This window comes from Dendropsophus ebraccatus, chromosome 8 (assembly GCF_027789765.1).
Source record: "Dendropsophus ebraccatus isolate aDenEbr1 chromosome 8, aDenEbr1.pat, whole genome shotgun sequence".
Classification (NCBI taxonomy): Eukaryota; Metazoa; Chordata; class Amphibia; order Anura; family Hylidae; genus Dendropsophus; species Dendropsophus ebraccatus.
Genome location: NC_091461.1, coordinates 45,346,754 through 45,360,597, shown reverse-complemented (window position 1 = coordinate 45,360,597; position 13,844 = coordinate 45,346,754). Strand labels below are relative to the sequence as shown.

At 41.9% G+C, this 13,844-nt stretch overlaps 1 protein-coding gene across 6 annotated transcripts in view; it reads right to left on the bottom strand.

Annotated features, from left to right (window-relative positions):
- Positions 1–13,844, bottom strand: part of ANK3 (ankyrin 3) — a 506,950-nt gene that overhangs the window by 418,284 nt on the left and 74,822 nt on the right. For all 6 annotated transcript variants that reach the window (XM_069980293.1, XM_069980295.1, XM_069980296.1 and 3 more), the window contains exon 2: positions 907–945. In XM_069980293.1, the coding sequence (XP_069836394.1) occupies positions 907–945 (39 nt within the window). The remainder of the gene's footprint in view (positions 1–906; positions 946–13,844) is intronic.

Below are 13,844 nucleotides of genomic sequence, written 5' to 3'. Positions count from 1 at the left end.
AGATATCACTGACAGGATCTTTAGTCCAGTGTAAACTTTTATAATTGTCCTTTTCATTTCCAACTAAAGTTTCACAACAGCAGCCGCAGCAGCAGCACTAACCTATACATCCATCAGTCAGAGCAGGAAGGGTTGGGGGCAGAAGGTGCTGCTGTGGCTCCACCTCTGTGACACTTCAGGGGTAATGAAAAGAATGGTTACAGAGGTTTACACTAGACTAAAGATCCAGTCCCTGACCTGTACGCTGGGATCTACAGCCGTGTACCTGGTATAGATACCACAGGTTCCCTTTAAGGGCACGTTCATACCTAATCAAATGCGGATTTGATGCTTCTGATTTAATCAGTTGAAATAAATGCATAAATATGCTGCATCAAATCCGCAGCAGATTATGTTATAGCATTATTTTTAGGTGCTGATGGTGGGGTTCACTACTAAGGGAGTAGTGGGGACACGGCTAAATGAAGCAGAATTTGCTACAGTGCGTATTTTACACCGCTATCCATGATATATAGGGAAGGATATGGTATGTGGGCTGCTGGGGTTTGATTGCCAGGGCTGACTTTAAGTCCCAGTCCGGCCCTGCGTCTTAGGATATACTATCGAGAAACAGGGGTGCAGAATCCCCCAGTTTGTGTGTCTGCAGTGCATTGATGTCATCATAGTGGATAGGCTATACACACTAGCTCATGGAAAAAATAAAAAAGGTACTACAGTATATACACGTTAAATAAGGGACAGAACTAGCGCTACCCCTCATGTGTGCACATAATAAGTGTTTATCCTGAAAAGTCACCTAAAATGACAGGTACACGTCAAACAATTAAAATATTCAAATAAAATAAAACATTAATTTCTTGGTTTATACCATACTTTGTGGTTAATTGGTTATTTGACAGGTCTTACCTTAGATGGACTCCGAGATAAAGATGAGCGCTTGTCAATCTAGACAGAAAGAAATAAAAATTTATTTTGGTAACTTTTAAAATATTAGAAATATTGTGTCCATGAAAGCATCTGCTATACTAAAAAAAGAAAAAGTTACTACACAACGAAATACACAAATGAAAATTTCTCCAAAGATCCATTAGGCTTCCCCAGTGGTACTGGTACCTTCTTGTGTGGCAGAGGGTCTATAGCAGTTGTCAAGAGAAAAGAAGTCTGGGTAGACTTTATCAATTGAGGATTGGCCAGGACATTGAATACCAACTAAAAAGCCGCTTTTTTTATCTGCAAGACTATAAAGTCTGTTGAGCCTCAACACTGTTGGAAGCTTTGTACTGGCACCTTTTTTTTACAAGCAGGATAGGATCTATGTTTCATATAAATGATTTCAGTGTATATTTTTACTTAAACTCTTGTTAGACATTTATATTTTGCACCACTATTTTGGAAACACAAACCAATATTGATCCACCTAGAGTTCCTTAGTACAGTAACACAGCACCAACTGTATAGCATAAATCCCTATTCCACTATATTATTGTATTGCTCTTCTGGCATTGCTGCCCATTTATTTGATAGAGGCTTAATCTAAGTAAATGTACAGTAATGAAATGCTTTTGTGCAGTGCAGCCAAGATTTAACAATGAAGACTTGCAAAATGGCAAAATAAATCAACTAGTGAGAGAACTCTAATAAAAAACACACAAGGCACAAAGCTCAATACAACTTTGTATCCTAAATCAATCAATCCTTTAGACAATGTCCTAAAAGGAACCTAAGCAAATTCCTGTTATATTTATTGCTATGGAGAACACCATGCATTACCTGATCGTCTGTTGAAGATAATTCAAGGTACATAAAAACTATAGACTAGATAGATACATAGATGGACCTCATGCAGACCTGTCAGCAACTTTTTTAGACTAAAATAAAGGCAGTGACCAATAGGGCTTCTTACCCTGAATCAGGAGGTATAACTCTTATCTTAATCCATTGCTTTAGCACTGAGATATAAGCTTTAGAAGTTTTATGCAAATTTGGAAATAAAGACCAAGAGGCATTTCCCTGCCTGCAGAAGTCCAGCAGGACTCAGTTTTAGCAGCCCAGGGGTCGCCCTTGGGCTTTATCTTCTATTTTGCATACAACTTCTAAGGCTTCTATCTCAGTGCTAGAGCGATGGATTGAAATAAGAGTTATATCTCCTGATTCAGGGCAAGCTGCTTTATTGTACAATGCCTTTGCTCCTGAGTGTCTCCTGAAGAAGCTGGGTGGGTAGTGAAACACGTGGGGTGCTCTGTCCCAATTCACTCATTCACTTATCTTTTTACCACCTGTGGTAGAGAACGTAACCATTTTGTGTATTTCTTATATTATTTATCAGTACTATTGCAGGTCCCTACCACATACTGGGCGGTGGGGATTGGTAAATAGGATGCCCTGCTCCTACCTTAGCAGGGCTAGGTGCTTTTAAGTCTTTTGTTAACTTTGGCATGTTTTGCTTTTAGACTTGTTGTTTCATGTCTGTCTTGTATTACACTTAAGGGTCTGTCCACATGTACAGACTCGCAGCGTAAATCTCACTGCGAGTCTGTCAGGTCCTGGCAGTTCCGTCACTACATACTTGCAGCGGTCTGAACAACCAATGCTTGTATGTAATTGTGCCAGCCCCTTAACCCCTTCGGCTCCCGCTCTGCTGTGTCTGTATATACATTACCTGTCTCCTGCACAGGGTCCCGGCGTCCTGCTCTCCCACCCGGCCAATCAGTGTGTTGCCCAGCCGCAGCCACTGATTGGCTGGGCGGGAGAGCAGGACAGCGGGACCCCATGCAGCGAGGACATGTAACGTATATACAGACACAGCGGGGTGGGAGCCGAAGGGGTAAAGGGCCCGGCAGAATTACATACATGCAGCCGTCGTTCAGACCGCTGCGAGTATGTAGTGACAGGGAACTGCCAGGACCTCCCAGACTCACAGCAAGATTTACGCTGCGAGTCTGTGCGTGTGAACTGACCCTAATAAGGATTTTTATTTCTAATAAAGGATTTTTTGATGTGCAACTGATTGTATGCATGTGCTTTTCTCTTTTTTGTACTGTTGTTCTTTACATGCATTGGTATTGCACTCATGCAGTGGTGCCCACAATCAGTGTCGGACTGGGCCACCGAAGGACCGTAGGATCCTCCAGTGGGCCTCAAGCCCAGCACCTGCAGACGCACGCACACTGTATCTGACTGTCCAGGGGAGCAGGGTACAGTCAGTCAGTGTGTGCAGCAACTACAACAACTGAAGGGGCATGCTGTCATCTGACTGGGCCCTCGGGTCATAAGTTAGACTCTCACCTTGTCAGATGACAGCATGTGCCAGGGCCCCCTGCTCCAGACATTGCCACAGCGACACAGGCAGTGTATGGCCCCCTCACACAGGATCCAACCGTTTCAGTCCACTGCTCCTTTCCCCTGTACAGTAGTCGACACTTGCTCCGACACACCCTCCTCCAGCCCAAATCAAACCCCCTTGGGTCTCTGATCTTTACATCTTTGCTGTATGGTTCTTATGACTCGGCCTGGGAGAGGAGCCTTAACCCTGCAAGTGCTGGCTTACAGTGCAGCGGAAGGGAGCAGTGGACTGCAGAGTCGCGTTGTGTGAGTGAGGGGAGGGGGGAGTCGCTTTCTCCTCCTGTCAGGCCTGGTGGAGGAGAAGGCAGATAAGGTAACCCTGCAGCTGCCCACTTGGCCTGCTAAACTCTGTGCTGTGTAGTCTGTATGTGTGAGGCAACTGCAGGGTTAACTTCACAGGCCTCTCTTCACCCTCTCTGCGCAGCGTCTAGGATCTTCTGTCTCCCTCCCTCCATGCCTACCTGTGCCCCTGATTTTTGAGTAAGTAATATTACTTGTGCTCTCTGTCCGTCTTAATAATTTTTCTGTCTCCTCTTTTGTTCTATCTCTCTCTCTGCCCCTCTCTCTCTCCTATCTATCTCTCTATCTATCATCTATCTATCTTCTCTTTGTTCTATTATCTATCCTTCTATCTATCTTATAGATAGATAGATAGATAGATAGATAGATAGATAGATAGATAGATAGTCACAGTATTTGTACTCCTCTAGTGTCCCATAGTACCTGCAAGAAAAACATAATGCAAAACAAGCAGAAATTCCTTGTGGAGCTCACGCCACAAACTTTGCTCGGAATCCCGCCTGCCTCAGTGACTCAGTGTGATGTCTCACGTGCTTCTGCTCAAAGAATTAACATGTCAATTCTTTTAGCGGAGCGCAGAGGTGCGCAAGACATCACACTAAGTCATTGAGGAAGGCGGAATTCCGAGTGGAGGTCAGCCTGTTGTGTCTTACTGGTTGTTCTTTGGTGGGCCCCAAGGATGATTTCCTCTGGTGGGCCCCAGGTACCCCAGTCCGACACGGCCCACAATTGTCTCTGTTGATAGTCGCTTTTAGTAATGCTGTACCCATATATTAGTCTTCTATGATCTCGTGTCTTGCCATGCACTCTGTAAGCACACATTATATGCCATATGGGAGAAATGGGATCCAGAGTTGGTAAATGCACCTAAATGTATAGTATATCGAAAACATCAATAATGCAAAAATCAGACTGTAGACTTTGTCTATAGTATGCCTATAAATATGGATATAGATAGATAGATTTTTTTTCAGATGTCTTAAATAATATGGGATTTTTACCAGAACCAATGAAGCCACATCTTGAGGTATATTTCACTATTTCTATATTACACGCAGAAGACTAAATATTCACTGTAAATGAAGAGTATGTGTCGAGCGCTTCTCTTATATTAGCATTTTGTCTCATTTTGTCTGACGCTTCTGGTAAAACTGAGAGAGTTCTTTGTCAGTTTTCACACAAGTAGGACACAGGCAACATGTACTAGAACCTGTGATTTACTTGTCACACTTTCTAAAGCAAATTCTTCTACCTTCTACTCCCATGCGCTTATTTTGTTCTGCAGGACGTAACCTATATTCACTTACAGGAACAAAGCGGAATACAAATGAAGGACTGCAGATTGATAAAGAAAATATATACAAAGTCTCCCACAGCTTTATGTCCAAAAAGGATTCAGTAAATTATTTGCAAAACTTCAGATGATCTCAGAATTTCTGTTTGTGTAGGCCCCAAAAAATATTCAGTGCAAAATGTAATACAAGACTAAAGCTAGGTTCACACTGCGTCTTTGCTGTCCGTTTAATGTATCTGTTTAATGCATGCCATCCATCAGGATCCATTTTTCGTTGAATTAGGCCTTATTCACATGTCCCCTAATCTACGGATCAGTATTGATTTTAATGAGAGAACCCGCAAAAAAATGTCCTTTTTTAGGATAGCTTTGTGTCCTGATTAATCTACTGATCGTGTGAATAGCCCAATAAACATCAATGTGGACTAACTTGAGTATGGAAATACAAATGCGTATATTACGGGCGTGTGAATAAGGCCTTAAGGTATTAAAAAAATACTTATCAAGACGGATCAGTTTTTTATCATTATTTTTAGTTCACACAACGTATAATTTCATTAAACAACGGCTGTAGTTTCAACCACAGCCGTTATTTAATGAAATTGTGGATTGCTTTAATTGCTATGGAATCCTGACCAGAGTGTATACACTATGTATACACTCTGGCTGGGATTCCTTGCGGCTGCATAAAAAACTGACATGCCAGTTTTGTGCGGCCACTATTCATTGAATAGAGGCTGCACAAGAATGACAGAGGAGACAATGTAAGGTGCGGCTCCGGACGCACTTTACATTGTCGGCTATGGTGATTTGGAATGCCGGCACGCCTGAACATCAAAAGAAATGAACTTCACCGACACTGTCAGTTCTGTAACATGGCCATGTCACAGAACGGCCACTGTCTTACGCTGTGTGAACCCTGCCTTACAGTACACAAAAACATGGTTTGCCATGTTTTTCTGTACGTTAAATTTAACATTCAGAGATGTTCAAAAACATAATTGCAGATGGGGAGAAAACTCTGACAACAAGAAAGGCTGAAGCTACATCTCATAGTTACATTCTATTAGTAAGAGAACAAAAGTTCTATGTCACTCATGTATCACTTGCTGCACCTAAATATAACCAATAACCACAGCAAAAGACATAGCTGTGGCGCAACATAAAACATGTTGGGTGTAACACACTACTCAACTTAAACCATGCTTTGGCATGGCGTAGAATAGAATAGAAAAAGCCAACAGCACTAACTAAAGATGCATATGTTGTAAAGCACTGCATAAATTACACAAAGAGACTTAGGCTCCATTTACACAGAAAGATTATTTGACAGATTATCTGCCAAAGATTTGAAGACAAAGCCAGAAATGGATTTGAAAAGAGGAGAAATCTCAGGCTTTCCCTTATGACCTTAACTCTGTTTATAGTCTGTTTCTGTCTTTGGCTTCAAATCTTTGGCAGATAATCTTTTTGTGGAAATGGAGCCTAAGTCTCTTTGTGTAATTTATGCAGTGCTTTACAACATATGCATCTTTAGTTAGTGCTGTTGGCTTTTTCTATTCTATTCTACCCTAACAGTGCAAAAACCAGCAGACATACATAAAAAAAATTCCCCCATTTGTTCATCCATTTTTTCAAGATCAATGCTTGCTGTAATACAACAGAGACCATGACAGTTTACTTGAATTAAATGTGTCCTGTAAGGAGGTGCAGGACTGATTGCAGATACTTATTGCGGTTGTGTCTTCTAATGACCTATGTACCCCATGTGTCCATCATAAGACCAGGAAAGATTTTTAGGAGTAAGGCTGGGTTCATACTACGTTTTTGCGATCCATTTTTATTCATCTGTTTTTGCAAAGAACGGATGGAAAAATGGATGCATTTGTGTGCATCTGTTTTGATCTGTTTTTTCATTGACTTCCATTATAAAAAGAGGGATCACAACGCATCCGTTTTTTTTTTAACGTACACAAAAACATAGCTGACCTTATTTTTGTGTCCTTTAACAAAGACAGATGCATTATGAACCTTTTTTCATAGTGGAAGTCAATGGAAAAATGGATGCACACAAATGCATCTGTTTTTCCATCCGTTTTTTTTTTTTGTTGCAAAAACTAATTAAAATGATAACGGATTGCCAAAATATAGTGTTAACCCAGCCTTAACAAACTTTCTATCAAATGACTGGAAACAGAGATCTTGAAAAGTGACAGAAATTGATATCAATAGAATATTGGAGAATTTTTAGAACCAGAGAAGAAAACAATTATTTACTGAAACCAAAACATTGCTATAATCTCCACGGCTTATTATCATCTAAAGGAGATCCTTATGTAACACGTTCCCTATTTGCCGGCAGATTATCAGACATGTTGTTTGCATGAAAACAACAAAAAAACTGATTGACAAAAAAACGTTCAAGGTCTTTGAAATAACCCTTGATCATCATATATTAAGAGATGTCATTTCACAGCTATCGACACCGATTTCCTGCCTCTTGTAGATACCTAATGGTGGAGAGTCACCATGGAAACCCCTCTACAACTACATGTTTCGCCATGGCAACCAGGCCTCCCCGGAATATTAATGAATGCCTATGGCAACAGGAAGTTAGTACAGGGATATCAAGGGACCTGGTATCTCATGTATCATTTATAAAACATAGCTATTAATGCAGTTAAACATATCAGAAATATTATGATGACGAACATTGCATGTTACGTAGTGAGGTGAGAACAGGCTGGGGAATACGGTGACTCTCAGCTCTGACTGTGTTCACACCTGTATATGTTATTATTGGCAGCACTTCATTATAATATGGCCTTATCAATATGCAGTCAGCACAAACAAATACCTACAGTGTGTGCTGCATATTAACAGGGCCAGATTTACATGCTGCAATCTTATTTCACTAACAGGATGTGGATTGTTATGCTCATGTATTGCACATGCACAACTTTCATCCCAGAGGTCTAAAGGGGGAAGCCATGCCGGTACAGCCCTCCCCTTGACAAGTGAAGTTCAGTCAAACCAAACTTTGAAGCAACTCTGTACCCACAATCTGCCCCCCCCAAATTACTTTTACCGTCAGATAGCGGCTTTTAATCCAAGATCTGTCCTGGGGTCCGTTCGGCAGGTAATGCAGTTATTGTCCTAAAAAACAACTTTTAAACTAGCAGTGCTGTGTCATATTGGCGTGGTCTACAGTGTCTGTGCCATAGGCCTGCACTGCCCCTCCTCACCATTAGGAATCTCGCTGGGCAGGATTTCTCCTAATGACCACTTGTCTGAATACTGCACATGTGCTTGATCGTTAAGGCTCATGTGCAGTGTTCAGAGAAGTAATGATTAGGAGAAATCCTACCTAGGGGCATTCCTAATGGTGAAGAGGACAGGGAGGAGGGATGGAGAAGCATTGCAGACCTAGGGCACAGACACTCTAGGCCACGCTAATTTGGCACAGGGCTGCAAGTTGTTCTTAGGACAATAACAGCATCACCTGCCAAACGGACCACAGGACAGATCTTGGATTAAAAGCAGCTGTCCGATGGTACAAGCAGTTTGGGGTGGGGGCAGATTGTTGGTTTAGGCCATGTTCAGACCTTGTAAGAGACCGGCCGTCCCGTGACCCGGCTGGGTCACGCAACAGCCGGTCTCAGAAAAGATCATCCCGGCCGGTACTGCAGTAGCGCCGCTGAGTTCTGATGCAGGCGCATCCATGCTCCCCCGCATCAGAACTCCTCACTGCACTCTGTGGAGCATGCATCTGAAGCCACACGCTGCATAGTGTGCACTGGCAGGGTTTTATGCGGCCGCTAATCAATGAATAGCGGACGCAGAAAACTGACATGTCAGTTTTCTACGGCACTGCTAGGGATCCCGGACAGAGTGTATACCCTGTGTATACACTCTGGCCGGGTTTCCCTAAGCCTGCAGCACTATGTAAGATTTCTGCATAACTTACACTACCGTTCAAAAGTTTGGGGTCACATTGAAATGTCCTTATTTTTGAAGGAAAAGCACTGTACTTTTCAGTGAAGATAACTTTAAACTAGTCCTAACTTTAAACAAATACACTCTATAAATGACTATTCTAGCTGCAAATGTGTGGTTTTTGGTGCAATATCTACATAGGTGTATAGAGGCCCATTTCCAGCAACTATCACTCCAGTGTTCTATGGTACAATGTGTTTGCTCATTGGCTCAGAAGGCTAATTGATGATTAGAAAACCCTTGTACAGTCATGTTCACACATCTGAAAACAGTCTAGCTCGTTACAGAAGCTACAAAACTGACCTTCCTTTGAGCAGATTGTGTTTCTGGAGCATCACATTTGTGGGGTCAATTAAACGCTGAAAATGGCCAGAAAAAGAGAACTTTCATCTGAAACTCGACAGTCTATTCTTGTTCCCAGAAATAAAGGGTATTCCATCCGAGAAATTGCTAAGAAATTGAAGATTTCCTACAACGGTGTGTACTACTCCCTTCAGAGGACAGCACAAACAGGCTCTAACCAGGGTAGAAAAAGAAGTAGGAGGCCGCGTTGCACAACTAAGCAAGAAGATAAGCACATTAGAGTCTCTAGTTTGAGAAACAGACGCCTCACAGGTCCCCAACTGGCATCTTCATTAAATAGTACCCGCAAAACACCAGTGTCAACATCTACAAAGAAGAGGCGGCTGCAGGATTTTGGGCTTCAGGGCAGAGTGGCAAAGAAAAAGCCATATCTGAGACTGGCCAATAAAAGAAAAAGATTAAGATGGGCAAAAGAACACAGACATTGGACAGAGGAAGACTGGAAAAAAGTGTTGTGGACAGATGAATCCAAGTTTGAGGTGTTTGGATCACAAAGAAGAACGTTTATGAGATGCAAAACAAATGAAAAGATGCTGGAAGAATGCCTGACGCCATCTGTTAAGCATGGTGGAGGTAATGTGATGGTCTGGGGTTGCTTTGGTGCTGGTAAGGTGGGAGATTTGTACAGGGTAAAAGGGATTCTGAATAAGGAAGGCTATCACTCAATTTTGCAACGCCATGCCATACCCAGTGGACAGCGCTTGATTGGAGCCAATTTCATCCTACAACAGGACAATGACCCTAAACACACCTCCAAATTGTGCAAGAACTATTTACAGCAGAAGCAGGTAGCTGGTATTCTATTATAGGTAATGGAGTGGCCAGCGCAGTCACCAGATCTGAACCCCATTGAGCTGTTGTGGGAGCAGCTTGACCGTATGGTACGCCAGAAGTGCCCATCTAACCAATCCAACTTGTGGGAGCTGCTTCTAGAAGCGTGGGGTGCAATTTCTCCAGCTTACCTCAACAGATTAATAGCTAGAATGCCAAAGGTGTGCAATGCTGGAATTGCTGCAAAAGGTGGATTCTTTGATGAAAGCAAAGTTTGATGTAAAAACAATGTTATTTCAAATACAAATCATTATTTCTAACCTTGTCAATGTCTTGACTCTATTTTCTATTCATTTCACAACGTATGGTGGTGAATAAGTGTGACTTTTCATGGTGACCCCAAACTTTTGAACAGTAGTGTACGTAGTGTGAACATAGCCTAAGAGTTGCCTTAAAGAGGATGTACCACCAGGTACATCCTCTTTAACCTGACATAGGGATAGAACGGCGCCGTCATCGGGAAGTCGGTGCCGCGGTCCGTTTTTCGAACCGCGGCCCGGTTCCCGTGTACGGTGCCGTTCTATGCACATTACCAGCTGGTGCTCAGGCACTGGAGGTAGGCTGGCCCGCCCACAGTGGGAAGGAATTCCCTCCCCTGTATGACGTAGCTCGATTGATTCTAACAGAGCTGCATCATAGAGGGGAAGGAATTCCCTCCCACTGGGGGCGGGCCTACCTCCAGGGCTTGAGCACCGGCCGGTAACCGTGCATAGAACGGCGCCGTACATGGGAACCGGGCCGCGGTTTGAAAAATGGACCGCGGCACTGGCTTCCCCATGACGGCGCCATTCTATCCTTGTGTCAGGTTAAAGAGGGCGTACCTGGTGGTACATCCTCTTTAAAGGGGTGATCCAGCACTACAAAAACATGGCCACTTTCTTCCAGAGACACCACCACTCCAGTGCAGGTGTGGTTTGCAATTAAGCTCCGTTCACTTCAATGGAACTAAGTTGCAAAACCCCACCCAAACTGGAGACAAGAATGATGCTGTCTCTGGAAGAATATCGCCATATTTTTTGTAGCGCTTGATAACCCCTAATGTCTACATGGGGAACAGAAGAGATATCTGCTGTCCAAAACCTACTGAAGGTGCATGGTATCTAGCAAAGAATCAGAGACTAATGCACAGTGTATTAGTTGCATGATTTCAGATGTATAAAGTATAAAGTACAGTGCAAGTGAGTAAGGTTTAATGAACCCAACTCAATAACAGCATAAACATATATAACACATCATACGCCAGTGTAAATTTACACTGGCAAGTAAAGAAGTGTTTGATCAGTTAACGGCAATGTTTTACAGCCACTGCTTGGCAGCAGAATGTGTGTGATAGCAGCATCTCATCACAAACTTCTATCTATGAAAAATCCATAGTATGAGTACCGGGAGTAAAACTACGAGGCCGCGAAAACAACGGATCACATATATGGGGAATAGAACAAGGGGATGTATGTCATACACTTATGGCCAAGGATGATATGAAATTTGTGGCTGCATAAAAAAAAGCCGCAATCATTTTAGTATCAAATGTTGTGTCGCTAAATCTTTGCATGTAATATTTCATAGATGGGAAATAAGAATACGCTGCCACGGTAAAAATAGCAAAGTTAGGAGGTAATAACCGTGAACATTACATTATGTGTGGGACGCTTCTGAAGTTAGATATTTTTAAAACTAATTTTGTGAGCACATCTGCTTACTCTCAATAATTAAAAGGGTCTTGGGATGTCAATCACCTCTTTATTTAGATTTGCCTCAGTCTATGATTCTTAAGTGCTCTTAGCACCCCACCGTGAAAAGTAATAATCAGCAGGTGGAAACCAAGGAGCAGTAGTAAAAATGGTAATTTCAATTTCCATAAAAGCTACAATTTTATGGTCAGGTTTCTAAAAGGATGGAGACATTTTTAGCATTCCTATACATCTAGTTGGCTTGAAAAAATGTACTGTATACTATGTCTTACTGTTAATATACAATAAGGCAGTCATGTGAAAGAAATGGATAATCTTTCTCACCGTACAATGATAGATATACAATTGTTTGGAAATGGACTTTTAACCCTTCCCAGATTGACGGGCAGCAACAATTGCTTCCCTAAGATACTTGCTGGTGTCTTTTCATCTTGGCACAATCACACATCAATGAATTAATCAAGGGCATTTGATTAGCGGCTCCTGACTGCTACTTACCCATAATTCCTATGGAAGTAGTAAAGGTGTACTTACTATTCTATAATTTTTCAAATGTTGCTTTTGCATTTTGGCCTTGTTTTTGTTAAATAATGACATGGTGGAACCTCTTGTATTTTAGGCCATGTTCACACATTGTATAACACCGGGCGTGGTCACAGCCGGGTCATAGAATCGCCAATGTTACTGAACCGGTCGGCCGGTGATGATCTTCATTTTTGGTGAATTTGAAAGTGGACGCAACCGTATGCACCCGCATCCCAATTCACCGCTGCACACAATGGAGCATGCAGCAGGAGCCGCACGCTCTATTATGTGAACTGACATGTTCTGTGCGGCCGCTATTCAATGAATATGTCTTTTTTTCGTGCGGCCGGATTGAATTCCGGCCCGGAGCGTTTACTATGTGTATACGCTCCAGCCGGGATTCCATTCATTCCAATACAACGTATATTTAACATAAATCACGTCCGTTTTTGCAAATTGCAACAACGGACGTGATTTCTGCTAAACATACATTGTGTGAACATGGCCTTATTGTTCATCTAATCTGTATTTACCTAATTTTAGTCTTTTTTGACCTCTAAGGATCTATGTCGTAGTGGTATGTCATGGGAGCCTGTGACTTGCCTGTGACTTAAGGACCCTCTATATCTCTATATGGCCAGTTTTATATTATTATGCAGTGATATGTAAGCTATAGAATAGAGAATGCATTTTCTTTTTCTCATGATTGTAAGCTTCCAGAGGTTTGGATTCCTAAAGTTTAGTGGTGACTGTCCAGTAGCCATTTGCTGCTTACTACTGAGCTGACACAATATTTACCTCTGTAAGCAGATACAGTAACTTATTACAGGAAGAGTGGTGGGCACTGAATGGAATGAAGAGAAAATGTATGGTTTATTTTTCGAGAAACTATTTCCTATGGTTGGCAAAAATGTCAAGCAATAAATACAGACAAAACTGTTACAAATTCCCATAGTACACTGCCAAGGAAAATGGGACAATCACTATTGTAACAACGTCACAGCAAAACACGGAGTATAAATAATGGCACAATCTGCCCTTATATCATGACCACAGAAGACAGCCTAGTAATATAGACAATCACCATGTTAACGTCTTCACAATAGAAAACAGGCAAGGAATAAAGCTTATCATTATCAGGGTATCATCACACGAGAAAACTCTATTGCATCATTAAAACACACAACTTATATCCAAAACGCAAGATATTATAACATCATCAAAATAGAACATTGCACATTATGAAATGTAGAATACAGCCAGACAATATAGTGACATTTGCAAAATAACACAGATTATAATAAAGATACAAACTGTTGTGACTTCAACATAATAGAGTCAAATCAAGAACAAAAACAATTCTTTTATGACATCACATTAGACACCTTTGGTGTCATCACTTATTACTATAGAATACAAGATAACAATAAACCCGTGATGGCGAACCTATGACACTCGTGTCAGCACTGACACACGTAGCCATAGTCGCTGACATGCGGTCG